We start from the raw sequence: 20,242 nt of genomic DNA, 5'->3' as shown, positions 1-20,242 counted from the left end.
GTTTTTATCCCCTGCGTATGTGATGGATGTGCTTTATCCTTTAAATCAAACCCCACTTGGCTTTCTTTCAGTTCTGATGACATTAGAGTGTATTTGAAGGGGTGGGGTTTGGGCGTTTGTACATCTGACTTCTTAGCAAAGCCTCCTAACCCGGGGCACGGTGTAAGGAGGATCACAGTCTCAGCTTCCTTGGGTGGAGGAATGACAGTCTGCCTCCGAGATTTGAACCTTGTTTAAATGTCTCTGTTTAGCTGTTTTTAATGAGGGTATGTGATCTAAGGTCCTAAGCTTAAATAATCTTAAATCACCCTGTGAATCCCCCTCAGTACAGCACATGTAATGTCATGATTAAGAGTGTACACTTGCCATGAAAGCCCTGCCAGCACCGTGTCAGGGTGAGGAAGCGGTCACAGACAGGGTGTGTGAAGAACTCTCCTTTCACCACTTTTCTTCTGTCTGCTCTGTCTCAGGATGACATGCAATTCATACCTGGTGTATTCTATAAGCCTTTCTCACTGATCCTGAGGTGCAAATCCCCTCAGGCAATGGCCAGGCTCAATGTATCACAACCTTTAGAACAGCAAGGCATACAGACAGGCAGGCGGACACACAGACAGGAAGACCGAGAACAATGCAGGCGATTGTATAAGGATAGAGTGGGAGGCAGGCTGCTATCTGGGAAAGAAAGTTGGAGTGCAGAAAGAGGAAGACAGTTCAGTGAGAGTGCGGTATCCGAAGTAAGATAGGGAGAGACTTGGAGGCAGGCGGGCAGGCAGGGATATGGGCATGAGAGCAGGAGGATAGGCAGGCTGACAGGTGACAGGTCAGCGGGATGGGGCCATCTTCTTCCACCTATAATTAGATCCTCCGCAGGCGATGGGAGTGAGTGGTGGCACACTCTAATCTTTCATTTCCACTTCTACTCCTCCTGCTGTTTAGCAGTGTAGCACACAAAATAGAGATCTTAGAATGAAGGAAAAGGATCTCACACAAACAGTTTTTTCATCAAGATCATCATTGTTACTGTAATGGAGTGGTTCCCAATCTTATTTTTGTCAGTTGTATGTTGCTGCCCATCAGCGAAGATTGTAATTCTGACATCGACTCTAGCTGTTTTGTCATGCTGCTGTCCTTTTATTTGAAAAAAACTGCTCAATGTTTTCAGACACTGGCACCAAAGCGCTGGTTGATATTTTTAAAAGCAGACAGTCACAGAGTAGTCAGAGTACGCCTTTGTCTGCGATGAGGTGTGCTTCAAATAGTCTAAGTGTCGAAGGTGCATGGTGAGAATCGCCCAGAGTGAATCTTCCACTGTGTATTCATCACCCACTCATCGGCAGACTGAGAGGGGTGAAAAGTTTGTGTTTTTTTTTTTTTCAATGAATAAATTCTCAACAAGCAACAAGCACAGCAAACATGCAAATGACATGTAAATATTGCTTAATTGATAGCAACAGTAAAACCCTTGCATTTGCGCTACTGTCTGACAGTCAGTAGGGGTGACAACAAGGTCTTGACTGACTGTCATTACATGCCACTATCTACACTAGTGCCCCTGCCCACTCCAGGGCCAGCCACTGTACATCATTTGCAATTAAGTTAGTGTTTGGAGCTGTCTAAAGCAGCATGCCACCATGTGCCTTAATGAAAGCAGCTCCCACTCCTATCTTTATATCTTTAGGCAGTGGTAATAAGGTAACTGATTCAGACATTGACAGATGGCCTCTGCTTGCCTCTCAGATGTGCATAATTATACCACTAGTGTCTGCTCTTTTCCACAGTGGAAGGCAGCACACGGCTTCTCAGGGTATGCCGGTAGGAAATGCTGCAGTGGTGGGTCTAGCTTTAATATACATTACAATACATTATTTATCAAGCAGGCAGACCAGTCCTACCCTTTTACACCATATACATCCTGTAATGCATTACTGCTGCTGTGGTTTCTATTGGGACTGCGGGATGCTCGCGTAGTGCTTTACCAGGAATACTTAGCCATTATATCACTCAGTCCCACAGGCCAATTTTTTGAACTCCACACAGCATGCAGTCCACATTTCTATCCTGTTTATGTAGATTCATGTATGCATTATGAAGTGGTTGTTGGTGTGTGGTGTGTAAGGTATTCAAATTTTGCATGAGGGATCACTGCTTCGGTCCACGTTAACCAAGTAGATTGTAATGTGAAAAAACAAATGTTTTGTGGTGAATTCTTCTTTGTTCATATCAAGATAACTTTTCTCTCATAAGTGCAGTAGCAATCAGAAAGCTGCACAAGCAGGAATATATGATTTCAGCATTTACAGATTAATAGTTTATTTAGTTTTATGCTGCTACTGACTGTTATTGTGTGAGAGACAACTCTGCAATGAATGGAAGGACTTGCGGTATTGTAACAGTGCAGGAGGTTACTTGTCTTGATTGTGAAATCTCATCAGTGCTTGCTGCTTGAAGTTGCCTTCGATTTTCCACCATTGGGTTGCAGTTTTAAAATAGAGTCTCTCTAATTAGGTAATATAACAAAAAGAAGAAAAAAAAACAAGAAAAAGAAAAAAATATTTCTCACGCATTTAAACAAAGTTCTGGCAAATCCTCATAAACATTTTCATCAGGGAGCGGAAATACAAACAAGAAGTTTGGATTTTTTCCTCTGCTTGTTTATGCTACAGTAATGAGCCTAGGATCTGCGCTTTTCAAGAGTTTGACAACAGCATGTTCCTTTCTCTGAGAGAGAGAAAATGTGACAGCTAAAATCTTCATAAAATAACGGCCTTTAGATGTGCTTTTCACTAAGACTGAGCGAGATGAATGTGCTATACATCAGCACTGACTGCAGAGGGGTCACCCAGAGTTCTTTGCTGCACACAAGAATAGGACCTGTAGATGGAGCTACAGCACTGCAGGAAATGTGAACGGAGGCTCTAAGGAGATCAGTTACTTTTCCCAATAGGAGCCATTCGTGGGAACAACTTGGAGTGAAATCCTCCATTCTGTGCATTAGACCAAGAGACACAAGTTTCTTCCACAAAAAAGATGAAGGAAAAAAAAAAGCTAAATGAGCATGTATTAGCCAGCCAAATTAATCTGTTTCAGAAGTTTAAAGTTGAGAACAATTTTGATTTAGATGAAATGGATGAAAGTTAAAAAAAGAAAAAGGATAATTTACACTTGAAAGCTGATTTTGAGCTTTGCTGTCATTAGACCGCTTTAAGTATTTAAGTAGAATTAATATTTAAACATATGAGGTACCTCATCTGTCAGGAGTTGGACTAGAAAGAAACCTGTATACCTTATGTGAGTATTTGAACCATTTTCTTTTTGACACTGCCAGGTAGCAACCGCTTTAGACATCATTTGACAGCCTGTGAAATGCTGATTGCCTCACATCACACACTGTAAAGATGGCATTTGATGAATGTTTGATGCGGTGCAGCTGTAAACACACTTGGCAGCTGCAACGGGCGCTTTTTTGGGGGCTGATAGAATCATCGTCTCCCCAGATGAGGGCAGGACAGGGTCAAAGCTGGCTCCAGAGGCCTCAGGAGACCACCTGTGTAGAACCATGGCAGTCGGGGCCATTAACCAGAACACCAGCCCGACTGAGATCAAAGACATAATCAGAGTTGTCATAATTGTTCTTGTTAACACTGTTCCTGAAAATGAGATGCTTTTCTTGGATCTGCCCGTTTGTGGTTTACTGCATTGCAGTGTAGCCCAGCTTTTGTGAGAACAGTGAGAGGACTGTGAATTGTCTCCTTGTTTCTGCTTTGCATCTGTTTTCTCTCTGTTTGAAAAAGTTGGAGGCCTTAAAGGAGTGGGCTTCTTCAGTCTCATGGGGTTACACTCTCCCTCTCCATGGCTGTGGGAGTTCTCACAGACTGTGCAGTGGGAATGTGTCTAGTAGGGAAAAAACATGATGGCTGTGATGGTGATGTGTGTATTTGTGGTTTTGAGTCTGCAATCTATTAATTATTAAATTATAAGCTATGACTGCTTGCAACATGCTCAGCAGTGCCTCCTGATTTAATATAGTGTTAGTATTTAGTTGCCATGAATACAAATATGTTAGTTGACAGCTCTTGAGGTTGGCTAAATGCAATGTGTAACCTTGAAACATGTCCCCTCATTAGTCGGATTCATAACTTTTAACTGTTAATATTCACTTCATTAAGACTGTGAAATTGTTCACATTTAAATATATTTTAGGACATGAATTTCAGTTTTGAGAACACATTTGATACCATTTAAACAACCAAATTCATTGTTTTTATTTAGCATCATTAAACAGTGTGAAGTGTTAACAAGTAAAGTGTCTTCAGATTAATAATAACCAGCTGCACTTGATAAGCATATTGACACCTGAGAAGGCATGGTTTTATCTGTGCATCTGTTATACTTTGTTGTTTTATATTATACGGGTTTTCCGCCTAGATACAGCATGCTCTGTGTTTAACCCCGCTGTGTGTGCCGTATCATAATGACTGCCTTTAACATACTCACCACCTTACTAGTCACAGAGGACACCTTTCCCCAGGCAGCTGAGGCGGTGACCTGTCCGCCCCTGTGTGTGGCTGTTCTGTGGCCGGTCTTGGCCCCAGCACGTTAACGTGTGTGTGAGAGAAGCTGACAGGGAGAGAGAGTCCATGCCACTCCCTCCCCACCTCCTCAGGGGAAAAGGCTCGCATGGCAGAGCTGTCACCCAGGAGGTCGCTCAGTGTTAACGCTCCCGACACGGATTAAACACTAGTGGCCAGTGCCGGAGTGCAGGGTCAGTGTAGCCACCACTGACAGGCACCATGGGGCCCCTGCTGACTGCCCCGCTCCAGCCTCATACTGGCGCTACTCTGGCCCTGGCATGTGTCAAACAGGCGGGAAGACAACGGCCAGAACTGGCCCTGTGAGCAAATGCTAATGCGTCGCCTTGCACGACTGCTCTTCCTGAGTGCTTTGATAAAGAGCTGCTATCATTGTTGCTCTGTACTGTGCAGATGTCCTTAAAAAACATGACATATTTTTAATTCTTTTTATATTTACCAAATCACTGAAATTACTGAACATCTAATTCAGAAAAATGTTATTACATAGTGTCAATTTTTATGGTTTAGTTTTGAATTTGTTTAAAGAATATTTAAATTAATAACATTATTTATATGTGTATTTAGTTATGCTTGTAATACTAACATTTTTACTTTTGTTGTATTTTGTTTTCTATTAAGCTATAAATAGGAAGAATTACAGTAATAATTTAATCAGAGTGGAAAAATAACCGGATACCCAAGTACATATCAATATTTGTGCATATGTATTTGAATTAAAAGTGTAATTGTAAATTGCATCATACTTCAGATATGGCACAACTGACTTCTCCCCGCTGAAGAGGGACGTGAGATATCCCTCTTATTGCTCTCACTTGAATGTAGCCTCTCTCTGTCTCCCTCTTTCTCCCCCTCTTCCTCTGTCTTTCTCTCTATCTCTCTCCCTCCCAAGTCGATAAGACTTGAGCTGAGCGTATGTGAAATATTTATTCAGCGTTAGCTCAGAGCACCATGGCTGCCCACACACTCTACCTGCCCCGAAGAGAAATCTTATCTGTGCTTCCTCTGCCTCCGTCACCCCCTGAAAGCCTGTCCCCACACTGGCCCAAGCTCAACACAAATTACATGTCTCATTGCTCTGCGTTTACAGCTACTTTAAAGCCTGCCGCTCCTGTCCCCAACATAAGCCCTCAGCCACAGATTCTGTTTCAGCGCGGCTGGAATAAAAAAGACCTGAGTGAGCTGAGCTGCATTTGATTTATTACTGATTTTTTTTTTGTATTTTAATTGAGGAGGTGATACAGATTAATTTTACTGGCCTTGATTTCACCCAAAAAAAGAACATCACTATCAAAGTAAAGGCTATTCAAGGTTGTGTAAAGGCTCCTATTTATTCTTTAAAATATGAATTGTTTTAACTGCTTAATATTTGTATAACCTACACTTCCTTTCTTTCACATACAGACACATACATACACAAACCCTGCAGTCTGTAGTGTTAAACTCTTTCAGTATATGTTCACGTAATCTGGCATCCATCCACAACCCCCATGACTGACCCTCATAATGCTGGCTGGCGCTCTTCTCGCTTTGTTTAGCTTTCCAAGTGGAGTGCAACTGAGGAGAAGCAATGAAGATGCAGCCAAGATTAAATCTTTAGTGTTTTTGGGTGGTACATAGTCTCAAAAATAAGGGTATTTTTTGAAATGTACCATGTAAAAAAAAACCAAAGAAAAACACTGGAACGATTTTAGTTTGCTATTTTTGGTAATGATATTGTATGGCCATGTGATGTGACATTAACAGTATAATGTAGGTTATACTGATGTGGTGCCTATATTTCTAGCCCATTGTCTGCAGTAGTGTGTAAGGACAGCATTTGGCAGCCTTGTAGTCTGGTGGTACTGTAAGTCTGGCAGTCAGTAGTTTGGGTTTGTAGACTGGGCCGCCCCCTTCTCTGTTAATCAATTTACAGGATGGTAGAAACTCTTATAGAGCGTGTCTTTGTCCCTTTGTTCCTGCTACGATCCCTTCTCCCTCTCCTGGGAGAGTGTGGGTGGTGGGAGCTGCCATGCTTGCTCAGCTTTAAGTTATTTTATTCACACTTTTAATCGCTGAGTGCTTTATTATTAGGTGCTGGATTCTGCTGGCCAGGGGATCTGCATGAGAAGGCGCAGAATGCATTTAGTGGAATCATATTAATGGCACTATAAAACAAATCTGTCAGGCTGTTCTTAACCCTGCTGGCAGAATTGCTCTGCCCAGGGTTGCCCCCTTCTCCAAGCGCTTACAGGTGGCTAAGGAGAGTGCATCTCCATCATCTACTCCACCGTGTGCTAATAGTTTTATTAATTCATTGTTTTTTTTCTCCCTAGGCACCCCATGCATAATCATACAGACATTTTTCAGCTAAATGGTGTTTGTCAAGGGAGGTTTCCTACATTAGAAACACTCCTCCCAGACATACATACTAACACTAGTTCAATAACAAGTCGTTCGTTATCTACTTCTGCTGTGTGTAAACCTAGAAGCCCAGGTATATCATTAATTATTACCCACCTTTTTATGTGTTTATTGCTGTATATCCTTGGTTAAATAAATGACTGTTTTACTGCTCATGCAACGTATTAGCATTGTTGTGTTAAAAAAGTTCAAGGTTTTACTTGTCGTGCGTAGTTTGTTGACGGATGAAAAATATACAGTTAAGCCTTTACAGTTGAAATGGAGCCTATCTTTGATGGCAATTAAAATGTGGATTATTTTTTTATACAAATTTACACTCAAGCCTGAAAGGTTGCACTTTGTCTAACATGTCCTTTAATCACTCAGCTCCTTGCTAATAAAACATAAACCACTTAGTGGGGAATTGGTTCTGTCTCCGTTTCACAGAAACTCTAGAGAATGTGAGGAGACAAGGGGAAGATATAGTCCTGCCTCTGCTCATTATTGTGGGATATCTGACGGCAAAGTCTCAGTCTGTGCACCTGAGTGAAGGAATCTGAGAGGTTTTCCCAGATGTTTCTTTCCATCGTTTTTATTAGTGTTAAAAAAGCATGTAAATCCTGCACACATGGGCTGACATACCATGAGGGAGGAATTGAGAAGATATTTCTGACAGTTTTGGTTTATACCCTCATTTAAGCACTCAGTTTAGACACAAGGCATTGTATTTCTGTAGGCTTTTATCTTGTCCACTGAGCCAGAACGCGGTGAGCAGAAATTTGCATTAGTGGGCGATTATGAATACCTGTGACAGATTCTCTCTGCCGGCTCCCTGGGCGGAAATGAATTGGCTCCCTCTATTGACTTGCACAGGAAGACAGAGACCAAGCAATTAGACTTTAGTGGTTAATGTAGCAGCTTTTGCAGGGAGGGCAAGGAGGTTCAACATTCCTGCTGGGCTCATGTCAGTTTCCAGGCACATTTCCCCTCCTTTTCTTTTCCTTTTTTATGAGAATACTGGGAATATGACAAGCTACCTGTCCACCAGCCAGCTGAATTCCTTTGGGGTGAGAGAAGCGTCGCTTTAGAATTGCCTCATGGGAACTGAGGTGACAACACATGACGTAGGTTATTCATAACAGAGAGGAGATATACTGCAGCTACTTCGGCAAATCATGCATATTCATTGTTTACCTTTTTTATCCCCCACCAGCTCTAGTTTGTTGCTGTAAACGTAATTCAAATGAGCTCTTTAACAAATGACCATAACATATTGTTCGTTTCTTCACATCTTGGTCATCCCACTGTGTTTCAACATGTAGCTTGGGCTCATCACCATGTCCCAGGTTGTATTGAAACAGTAAAGTGGTGAAGCCTAGGGCAGTCGGGCCACAGTGTTGTCTGCATTACTCATGGTTCATGTTTCCCTGGTGGCTGTTTGAACCTAGGCCTGATGTGGCAGTAGGTAGACTGCCCCCCAGAGCAACATACACAGACACTGCATGGTTGCTATGACAGGAGCAGTCTGCTGTTTACGGGCCTACTATTGAGGCCTGAAGGCCCCAGTGTTTCACATCCTGTCTCAGGCTTAACTCAAACATATTGTTCGTACTAAACAGCCTCCAGCTCTTTGAGCCTGGACTGCACAGTGGTACCATCATGTGAGCTCAACATAGCAGATATATTCACACTTGATATGAAAAACTTGTTAAGAAAGTAGAGTCATTAGCCCCTTTTACATAGCTTTTTCAAGGGGTGAATGTTACACTATTATTCCGCCTCGCTGTTCTGTATTAAAAGTACAAACACAAAATGGAGGGCAGGGCATTTTTTTCCCACCATTAAGCCAGAAGTAGAAGTAGTCACATTGCGTGAAACTACACACACTAGACACAGACACTGTTGTGTTACATGTCATGCCATTTGCATCCAGGACAGGGTGTCATTATACCAGCTTTGTTTGGTTCAGTCTAAAAAAGCAGTAATATTGCAGGATCTCTATATAAAAGGGGCTACTTTTATTGATGCAAAGGATGCATTAATTATAGATGTTGCATATAAAGTATGAAGGAAAAATTTACATTGTGAAAGATGTCTGTGGTAAATAGAAATGGACCATATGTTGGGTGTATTGGCACATAATCACACTATAATAGATTTTAAGATTCAACTTGCTGTGGGGGACATTTTTATTTCATCCCTGTCAACCTGCTGGTGTGATCCTCCTCACACATTCCTGATAATTTCAGTTGGAGACAGACTCATTAGGGTGTCACTAAATGGGTTTAAATGCAGCCGTCCAATTAGTGCTCTGCTGTGAAATGCAGTGGGTGTTGTGCAACGTGCTTAGCACCACTCCTTTACAGAATTATGAGGGATTACTCATTCAGTGTGATCCATCTTATTTCTACCAGGGGTCTTGGCTTTTCTCAGTATCATCGCCACGGAGGGGGTAAATGTTGCAAATGCTTCTCCAGTTGCCATATGTGCCTCGTCAGAGAGCCTCGCTGCTTCTGTATCTAAGAGGATTTGATGTGCTAGTTAAAAGACAGCATACCATGCCTATCCATGTCATACTTTCTGTTCAGCAGTAAGGCACTCTGCCAGCGCAGTGTTATTGGGGTATATAAATAGGATTTCAAGATATTAAAAGTTGCCCCTGAATGTCTGTTACTTTCAAACCACTAAGAGTAAAATCTGTTGCCATCGGCTGTAAATCTCAGAGGCTTTACAGTCTGTAGTGCCTTTCATGAGATTTAGGACGTGGTTAAATCCATTATATATTTTGTTTTGGGAACAGGCTTGCTGAGATTTGAAAGCTGGGTGAGGGTGCTATAGCGTGATGTGCTTTGCGTTATGCTGTCACGTTCTGTCTCGTCAGATCTTCCTGGTGACGGTGTGGCACGGGGAGCTCTTCATGCTGCCCCTCTTCCTGCTTCTGCTCATCGTCTGGAACTACTTCCACCTCACCAAAGGGAAGGCCAGTTCCAACCAAGACCTGGTGAGTGACAAGGACCAGAAACTCTTCAGTATTTATACATCTAGAGTACAATCTAAAACTACACTGAAAACCTAATGTAATGAAAACCTGTGTGTTCACATGGACAATTTGCACATTTTTAATATTAATAACAATTGCTATACAATGAAAATTATGCAATGTGCAGAAGGTATTCTATAAAATTCTCTGCACAGTACAGTTAACTGGTTAGATTATTTTCAACTAAAATTAAATCACTGTAAAGTATAGCCTTTAGTCTGTTGATATACGTATATAAACACACAATCTCACCACATCCGTAAAGACAGGACTATTGCTCTCTCCTGAACATACCATTGTGTCCTCTATCTACTGTTATGGAAATTATGTTTGCCCTACACATGTCTGTGAAGGTTAATGCTGTTCACACTTTTGACTGCCCCCCAATTTCACTGTGTTGTAAGCCTTCTCACCGGCCAGCCAGGGGCCTGGCCTGCTCACACACCCTCCCCAGAGCTACATCCCCAGCCTAGTGATTGTGTTTATGGCTGCTGGCAAAGATGCCGTCTTTGGGCAATGTTAAAGCCCAGGCTCACCCTCATATCCAGTGTGGAGACTCTGTCACCCCTCTGTGACCCTCTGGCCAGCAATGACACAGCTTCGTTCCCAGGCAATGTCACAGTGTGTGCCACAGTTGGGTCAGGGATGACTTGATATAAAGTGATCTAGGCAACAGCATCCAAATTAAATGTGTTTTTTTCTTTCCTCTTTCTGTTTTTCTGTGTGCTTATATTGTGGAGAAATGAGATTGCTTTGGTGTGACAGTGCTCTTGTGAGGAAGGCCCTCTTTCACCTCTCCTTTTGTGTGAGGTCACCCCTGTGATTCAGTCTCTATGGAAACAAGCCTCTCCCAATAGGGGTGAATGTACTCAAAGAAAATTTCATTACTAGGTGTTTGTTAAAAATGCTCCAGTGCCCACATGTCCCGTTCGTTTGAAATCACCCTCTACCCTTTATTTTCTCTTAGGTGAACATGAGCATTGGCGACGACGAAGAGGAGGGCGAGAAGGTATTTTATCTTGTCTCTTTCTGCCATTTTAGGGGATAATATGTTTTGGTGGAACATTATCACCTCATAGTTTTCACTATAAATATAAATATTTTAAGGTTTACCATAAACACTGTCTGTTTTTACATTTCATAGTGACATTACTCAGTGGCTTGTGTAAAAAAACATTTTATGGCTTATCATAAGTGTGAGAACCTAAAGACCTTTTTTTAAATAAAACAAATTAAAAAAGAACATGTCTGCATGCTTCTGGTGGCTATAAATTCATGTTTTATAAAGTAGCTTTGATTCTTATACAAATGGAAGTCTAAAAAAAACCCAAGAAAATATTCTACCAAAGTAAAGATCCATTCAGCTTCTAGTTGAGATTTTAGCATAGTCACAATGACAGAGGTTCAGAAGCTCTTTTTCTAACTAAGAATAGAATATTTTCATGCATCACAAATGAGTGTAACATCTATGAAACTTCAACATTCTGTTCCTGTGGGTATTCAGTGTCACTCTACAAATGCACTCCGCTGAGATACCGCAGCCCTTTGAAAATCTATAAATCAAATTTAACCACAATCATCAATTAAATCTTGCACAGCTGTTGGGGACGATATCAGTAGATTTTGTCTATCATCATTGTCTAAATGGGACACAAATGTTGAGAATGACCTTTACTAGCAGAACAAATGAACAAAGTACAATAACACAACAGTAAACTTTATACTCTGCCCTAAAGGTTATGAGTCATTCTCACTTGTTCATTTGTGAGATATTGTAAATGACGTTTATTAATATAACTCTCTTGTGTCTCCTGAAAAACCAAAAACAACAGGAAATATTTAAGTAGCTTGACAATTATACTTCCCCACAGCACATAATATTCAATTACACTCATCCCACTGTTTTCTGTAAAGAAGGAAGAATTAACTGGGATGTATATTATTGCTTCATGGCAATGAAGTGTGGAACTAACACAAAGCCTCCAAGCAATGACCCTTGTGCTGCATGTCTAGGCCCAGGATTCATATCCATAATGCGCTCAATATATTCTGTTGTGACGACCTGGGGCTACGAAAAAAGCCAGCTCCTTTTAAAAACACAGGCACATCCACCAAATCCTGTCTGAAAGGATGGGCTAATTCACAGATGAAACTCACATGATATGTCTGCTCACACAATGTGGGAAGCCGTACTTGCTATCTTTGCTAAGAACAGGCAAACTGGTAGAGCAGCACTGATACAGAAAATTCAGTATTTTAGTTGATATTGAATCGGACAGGATTAGCTTTATTCACTGAATCTAATATTGTTGCTTCACAGAAGGATTATTACATTTGTCTTTACCTTGAAACCACAATATACTGTACGATAGAGGAATGCTTACTTTTTTAGTTGAGGCAATGGCAGTGTCTTTAGAAAGATGTAAGATTTTCTCAATACACTGCATGTGTTTTCGGAACTTCAGCCTTCGCCTCTTAAAGCTTTTTGAAAGGTTTCCATGAGCCTCCTAAGCCCTTTCACACTCTGAGGAAATGAAATATCTCCTTTCATTTACTAATTAAGCAGTCACCCATGTTTGTTTTAAGCTGTCAGCTTTAATTTAAAGTGGCTTATTTGAAAGTCTTGTTATGGTCTTGCTGTCACTTGAATGTGATATCATGCAGTTAGATCAAACAGTGTAGATTTACACTGCCTATCAAAGTCTTCTTTAAAAATATTTGGGGTTAAAGAGTGATCAGTGTTAAATTTGAAGACTTCAAAGCCTTTGCTTTTTTCCCCTACTCTTTCCTCTAACATGTGAATAAAGGCTTTTCCCTCTGAGAAGGTTATGATTACCACTCAAATATGTTTTTATCCCCCATTTTCCCCCCTTGAGGAAGGAAATATGTAAACCTCAGGCAGAGCACCAAGAATGTGAAGGCATGACGTTAAAGAGAGACGAAAGGCAAGCCAGTGTTACAGCAGGATAATACAGAACAGATTCTCTGCCTGTGAACAAATCTGTCCTCAGGGAAAGAGACAGCTTACAAATTATGTGTGTGCAAAGTGACTTCCCTTTGGCCTTAGGTATCAATTGTGCAGATAGACAATATTTAATCATAACATAAAGAAACAGAGAGGCAAAACAAGTCCATAGATCTCCAACAGAATAGAGGGAAGATGAAACAGCCCTTTCATGCCCCCCGGCTGGCAGAGCTGGTCTAGGGTTGACTTGCTCCCAGAGCCCAGCCCAGGGGAGTTGGGGGGAGCAAGAGAGGTGGTTGTGGAGGTGCTAGACTGGGCTTGGGGGTTACTGCATCTCTCACCCGATAGTCCACAGTAACCGCTGGTTCTCCTTGAGCATACCAGTCAGACAAACTGCCCATGTTATCATCTGTGGCGTGCATTATGAGAGCTACTGCACACGAACCGACCAACACATTAAAACCTCTGAGAGCATTTTTTGTTTTTTTATCCCAGCAAATTGTTTGTTAGCTTATTTTAGTTCTGTATGAGATAATTTGCCTGGAAAACAGGTGTCTTTCATTTGGATGTACTTCTTATCTTTGTCAAAAAACTCACTAGAAAAATATTCAGTCTGAGAATTTAAATTTGGCACCGTTTACTCTAATTAAAATGATGCTAAATGAGCTTTTTCCAGCCTTTGATAACACCCCACATGTCTGTGAGAGTATGTTTACCTTTGTGCATGAGATCAAATTGGCTCTCCATTACTGCACCTTAAAAGGGAGCTTTTACAATTTTATCTGAAATGAGAATATGATTTCACACAGGTTTTCTAATCAGTAGACATTTAGGATTCATTTAGTCCATCCCCCAGTTTAACCATCTTTTTCCATTTCAGAAGGAGATTCTATTTATTTTTGTTTTCTGTGCACTGCTGTACATGCCGAAAAGAGAAATGAACAAAGATAAAGAATATCATCAAACGATTAATGTAGGAAGGACTTCAGTGTTGGTCACCAAGGAGATGGAGGATTTCAAGAATCTTAAAGGAGATGAATAATGATAATCATAAGAGCTCTGTCTCTTGATTCATACTTCACAGTGCATCTATTTGTCTGTTGTTTTTTTTTCCTTTTAGAAATGAAAGCCAGTATAGTTTCTCTTTTTTCTGCCAGAGCTATATTTCTGTCTATATTTACCTCGCATGTGTATTCTTTGCAGTTAAGTAATGCTTCATGTCACTTATTAGATTTTAAATTCTAAACCATGTAATTGGGTCGCTTGGACAAGTTTAAATAGAAACATGAAAAGGAATGTGAGACTAACTGATGAGGCTCCATATCGAGTGAGCTATCATTTCTCAATGTGTGGCTCTTAAGGTCCATCAGGAGCTCACTGACATGAGTTGTAATGGCTTTTAGCAGACTCTAACTGTGTTCCCTGCTTTCAAAATAAACTTGGGATAAAGAGCTCAATTAACACCTGATGTGGAGTAAAAGACACACACATGAAGGCTTGCCCAGCCCCCTCAGCGCATTGGAGCAAGATGACACATAAACACTGATAGTCATCTTTCCCCATGATGAGACCATGAGATGTTAATCCCAAGGAAAGCATATTTGTGATACTTTTTCCTTTTTTGGACAGTGCTGAGCCTCCAGTGTCTGTCCAGATCCAAGCCCAGTGGGGGAGGCTCTGCTAGTGTGGGAATTGCTCTCTTCCTGCGCCTTTGGTGGAGGAGAGTGGGCCTGACAGTGGGGAGTCTCTCTGTGCTGACAGACAGTGTGTTCCCAGGGGCTGCCTCATGAGGCTCTGATAAAGGCATTCTGTCTGGACCCTGTCAATGCACACAGGCTGCTGCTTCGGCTGACTTGTAACATAAACATATAGACATCCTCAAGCCTCCTGTTAGGGTCCATCAGAGTGCCCTCCCCCAACACTCTCATTCCTCCCTCCCTCCCTCCTCTCTGTCATCATTCCTGTCATTATTTCCTCCTTTTGATGTGAGGCTTTTCAGCCCTCTTTAGCTTGTGTTACTTGTGTTATCTCTGGTCACTCCTCTGCCTCTGGAAGGCTTCACACTCATCGTTATTTCTTGCCTTGATCTAAACACATTAATTTTGCTTTGAGACAAACCCTCCAACCCCTTCATATGTTGACTTATTGCTTGTCAGGCTCAGTCATTATTACATCAGTGTATTAAAAACAAAATTATTGTTATTTGTGACAGTATTCATAAAAATGCACATCCAGCTGGTTCTCTACGAAGGGTGAAGTGTTTCATTCATGCAGAGAAAGTGTTAAAGCAGGTTAGAAAGACTGGACTGACAGATTTGTAAAAGCATGTTCAAACTTGTCATGTGCAGGCAGTTGAAATGGAATCTCTCCTAAGTTGTGAGGCCCCTGCTCTTCTTGTCTAGGTCGTCTAGTCTGCCTGATTGCGGATGGCCATTTTGTGTACTTTTCATCTACCAGAGAGTCTTGATTGTGCTGCACTTGTGCAACAGCTCCATTGTGTGTGGCGGACAAAAGCTGAAATCTCGCCATCCACATAACAGCTTCTGAGCACTGAGTCTGTCTCATCTTCAAAAGCATAGTCTGAAGATATACAGTGTTTGCTCATTATGGGCCATTCAATAGATACATCACACATAATAGCACAGCAGAGATAAACTGGTCTTTGTCTACCCTGCCCAACAATTGACATACAGTGTACCTCATCAGAGACTGTGCATTTTTTTTCTTTTTCAGGAATGCGGAAAAAAGGGTTTGATGGATAAGATACATATGGTGCAGGAAGTAGTGTTGGCTGTCCAGAACGCTTTGGAAGAACTCTCAAACATTGGAGAGCGAATCAAAAAGTAAATAAGCATTTTGTATTTATCACAGCAGTATTTACTTTATTTATCTTTGCTTTTTTTTGATTCATAGTTTTTGTAGAATCAACATTAATCTGACACAATAATTCTCTCACAGCATATTCAACTGGTCGGTCCCATTCCTGTCATGTCTGGCATGCTTAGTGCTGTTTCTGGCAACAGCACTGTTATATTTTATCCCAATGCGATATATTGTGCTGATATGGGGTAAGTTCTACGTCCAAAAACACTGTTTTATTCATAAAATTGTAATTTTTAATTCTTACCAACGTAACATCCTAACAAAAAGTAGAGGAAACAATGCTTATACCATTGTTGCAACACACAACTGTTGTTCAGTGTTTCTAACTGCAAATCCATGATTTAATGAAGTGCAGGAATTTAAGAACTCTGCCATCCCTACACCTCTGCAAATGCACAGAGATCAGACAGCTGCAGAGGTTTGCTCTGCTCAGTGTGGGCTGATATGGCAGAGCCCAGCAGAGGCAAGGCCTAGGGTTTGTGTGAAAACAAAGCAAAGCAGAGGTAGAGTAGCAAGCTGTATATAATACATGATGTCCTTGGGCAGTCTGTAGGCTCCTGGTCTAGCCTCTCATTATCTGCTGTAGTCATACAGAATAGACAGTCATCTCAGTGGTCAGGGAGATATACTGCCCTTAACAGGCTCTCCTCCTCCAGCTGTAAGCCCACAACCACTGTACTTCCACACTGCCTTCAACACAATCAATACCAAAAAACCATCATATCAAACAAAAACACACAGTCTGAGACACTCCTCTGCCTCCCCAGTTAACCCCCATCTTTGTGGTTGCAAGGCAAGCCTTTCAAGTTGCTTGCACATATTTAAGTCCTTAGGTTCTTTGTCTGCATGTTGAGGTAAGGCAGTACCAAGCTGCGAATATAATGGTCCCATTACAAGACCCCAGAGATATTTTTTCTCTGTGGTATGCAGCCATGTGCAAAGTAAATATAGAAATGATCAGTTTGAAGGAAACAAAAGTCAGAAATAGCTACCATGATCTTGTGCCTGTTTTTCAAATTGAAGTAACTAATAGATTGATAAGAAAATAATTGTTTTCTTCCTATCCACGCTTGCCTCTATTGTATTGGCCATTGTAGCTGAAGAGTATCAACTGAAATAGCATCATATAATACAGAGCTCCATGCTGTACACAGATAGTGTTATACAACTTGTTTTATCATTATTAGTTTTTACACTCTAGAACTAAAACATGCTGGTCAGTATGACACCTTTATTTATTAATGTGTTCTTGTTTTTACAGGTGTTAACAAATTTACCAAGAAGCTGCGCAACCCATATACTATTGACAATAATGAAATACTGGATTTCCTCAAGAGGGTGCCTTCTGATGTTCAAAAGGTAAGGGTCCAATTTTACATACAGATAGGGAGGGAATTCCCTAAAGAGGTCTGCATTATTTGCTGTAACAGAATTCCCAAGTGTTGGGGAAATATATCCTCTAGCTTTGTTTGATTATTAATGAAATCTCGCCTTTAAAGCAGCACTGGCCCAATTATTCCTCAGTGTAATACCATGTAGTCGCCGTTCTGCCTGAGTGAGGAGATGCTCAGATCAGTTCTCAGCCATATTGCTGCAGCCTCATCCGTTATTAGCAATTTTGTCTGTCTGATTGAAGCGCTAGCCTGTGACATTAAAGTTGGTGATTGGCTGAGGGCCAGCAAAGGGCTCCTGACGTCTCTGGCTGTTGTGTCAGCACAGAAACTCTGATGTGGCCTCAGTCACTTCAGGGTGGTAGAGTCAATTAATGTAGTCGTGAGCCCCGGTCGTCTTGCTGGGTGCCATATGTGATTACATATTAGCCATGGCTGATATGTCATTTGCATTTACATCACAGAGCTGGGGAGAGCTGACAGGGTGTTGTAAGTGGTGCTGGGTGCTCGCCGTTCTCTGACTGAGAATTTTGCTCTGCCAGGAAATGAAGTGCCACAGTAGAGCCTTCATCTCGCAGGTAACTCACCAGACAGAATTCAGTGACAGTCTGGATCTGGGAAGACACTCTCACCTCAGTCTGTTTCTCTCCTGCACCCTTGATGTCGTCCTGCAGCAACCCGTTACTGACTTCTCTGTGATGTTGGAGGGAGCCTGTGTTGTTTGAGATTTGGCTGACTGAGTTGGCAAAACAAGGTGGCGAATACATTTTGATTCAGAATGCTTTGTATGTCTTCTTCCCCCATTGGGATACAATGTTTGAGCTTTGAAAATGACTCACATTCAAATCCCATGGAAACAATACTTTTTAGCCTGGTTTAAAAGAGAAACTACATCTTGAAAATAGCTCCAATCATAAAAAAACAAAACACCCTTAAGATTCATCATAAGTACGTTTCATTATGTACTGTAAAAAAATAACCTTAACATCATATACACAGGAGACCCAAAACAATAGACCACATATTTTGTTTTTGTTGACTTAGAACTTCAATCCTCAGATAGGTGTGGACACAAAAACACCACAAAGGCTGAAAATTGACTCCTGTCTTTCTTGCAAATGTGACTTGGCAATTAGTGCCTGCGCAAATCTACAAAGTCTGCCTCAAACGGGGACTTCTGACAACACTGTGTCTGTCCTGAAATAAGAAGCATCTGTCAGTTCTGAGGACAGTTTCATGTTCTGATGCAGGAGGCAGTCACTTTGTTCCCACATTCCATCTTCCATTCTAATAATGGAGACCAGCTAATTAGCATAGAGTTCTTACCTTTATTCAACAGATTCGACGTATTGTTTGAGCTCAGCAAGCATGCTTCAAAAGCAAGTTTACAAATTCTAGCTCTTCTCCTTTTCACTTTACCCTATGATCAGACTTCTTTGGATTATGGTGGCAATTTTGAAAACAAAAAAAAAATTGGACAATTGAATCTAATTTCGTGAATGTCAAAGATAACACAACTTTATAACATATATTTATTTTCTCAATCATGTCAACATCAACACATTTCTGAAAAAAATGAAAGTATGCAACTTGAGTGAACCTGTCTCAAGCTTAATTCTACATTTGTAGAATTAACAAGGAGAAAAAAATAAGGTTGCAGGTTCAGATGTTATATTACAGGTCTAATTTTTACCTGGAGAAATCAAAGTCACACCAAGGATCTGTAAGAGAGTTGATAACTTCTTAACCTAAACAACGTTGGCTTTGTAGTATTCTTGTTCTTTAACAGAGTTTTCTTTAGGGGACATAACTTACAGTGAGTGATTATGCAGTTTGCAGCTCCCTCACTGGCCTGGCAGGTCATCTCAACAGTTGATGTCTGTTTCTAATATTGTGATTGTGGTGCAGAATGAGGGGGGCGTACACTGGTACCGAACCCTTGACTCTTCAAATCCTTCCTCCCTGTGATTAATCCCCTCTGCTCCTGTGTTTAAAAAATGATTCATTACAGGCGAGCCCGCCTCGCTTTCCCCTGCACCAGCTCTCCTCAGGGGAGCCATTACCGTGCGCTCCACTGAGCTCGGATTACCTGCCTCTGACCAAACTCCTGTTTGTTTTTACAGGTGCAGTACAGCGCGTTGAGAGCGCCCACCAGCCAGAGCCAGCCACGGAAGAAAAGGTAAGCTCTACGGACATGCTGGATGAAAGGCTGGTCTCCTTTTGAATACGGTACGACACAGTCCACCTGACAACAATGCTCCAGTGCCAGCAGAACCCACGACCTTGTGCACCTCACCATAGCACCCTAACTCTGCCCCCTGCTGCTTAGGGGCAGCCAGCCGCACTCTGGCTTGTGTGTTTGCCACCCCCCTGACAGGGGCTGTGAACTGCAGCAGCTAGGAGGGCAGCACATGGCGCTGTCAATCACAAGCCTGGAGGTAAAGAAAAGAGAGTGCTGCAAGGCTAAGCCTTCATCTTTGGATATAATTTAAAAAATGAATGAAAAGCTCAGACGTCCACTATTTTGCTTCCTTTTTTTTCTTTACTGTGGTGAAACTGAGAAATTTGCCTTCAGGTAAAGTTAATACGAGCTTAACACTTTATGGAAAACAAATGGCAATATTTTTTCCCTATCCATGTGTTCATGTAATTAAAAGTTAAAAGGTCACGTATGGTATATTGCAATGGATTTTTAAATAATCAGGGATAATTAATGTTTTGTCGAACATTAAACATTCAATTCTACTTTCCTTTTTGTGGTAATAATAACTGACAGCTTTCTTAATTTTATCTCAATAACAAATATATATTCATGTACTGTACTGTATGTGTATTATTATTGGCTCACTTCATTTTTTAAACTAAAGTTTCTGTGTTTTGTTGATTAAGAGAGAGTTTTATTCATATTCAGTTTTGTGTCTATCATCAAATGAAGAATTTGCAAGTATCCTGAATAAAAAATCTTGATCAGTTTGAGCTCCTGTTTTTG

At 41.2% G+C, this 20,242-nt stretch overlaps 1 protein-coding gene across 1 annotated transcript in view; it reads left to right on the top strand.

Annotated features, from left to right (window-relative positions):
• mctp2a (multiple C2 domains, transmembrane 2a) overlaps positions 1-19,454 on the top strand; it is a 30,271-nt gene extending 10,817 nt beyond the window's left edge. The window contains exons 18-23 of the mRNA XM_053319913.1: positions 9,856-9,975; positions 10,982-11,023; positions 15,713-15,822; positions 15,938-16,047; positions 17,124-17,221; positions 19,377-19,454. Of these exons, the coding sequence (XP_053175888.1) occupies positions 9,856-9,975; positions 10,982-11,023; positions 15,713-15,822; positions 15,938-16,047; positions 17,124-17,221; positions 19,377-19,436 (540 nt within the window). The 3' untranslated portion in view covers positions 19,437-19,454. The remainder of the gene's footprint in view (positions 1-9,855; positions 9,976-10,981; positions 11,024-15,712; positions 15,823-15,937; positions 16,048-17,123; positions 17,222-19,376) is intronic.
• Positions 19,455-20,242: the final 788 nt, after the last annotated feature.

This window comes from Scomber japonicus, chromosome 5 (assembly GCF_027409825.1).
Source record: "Scomber japonicus isolate fScoJap1 chromosome 5, fScoJap1.pri, whole genome shotgun sequence".
Classification (NCBI taxonomy): Eukaryota; Metazoa; Chordata; class Actinopteri; order Scombriformes; family Scombridae; genus Scomber; species Scomber japonicus.
The sequence above is the reverse complement of the archived record's forward strand: the minus strand, read 5'-3'. Positions and strand labels throughout refer to the sequence as shown.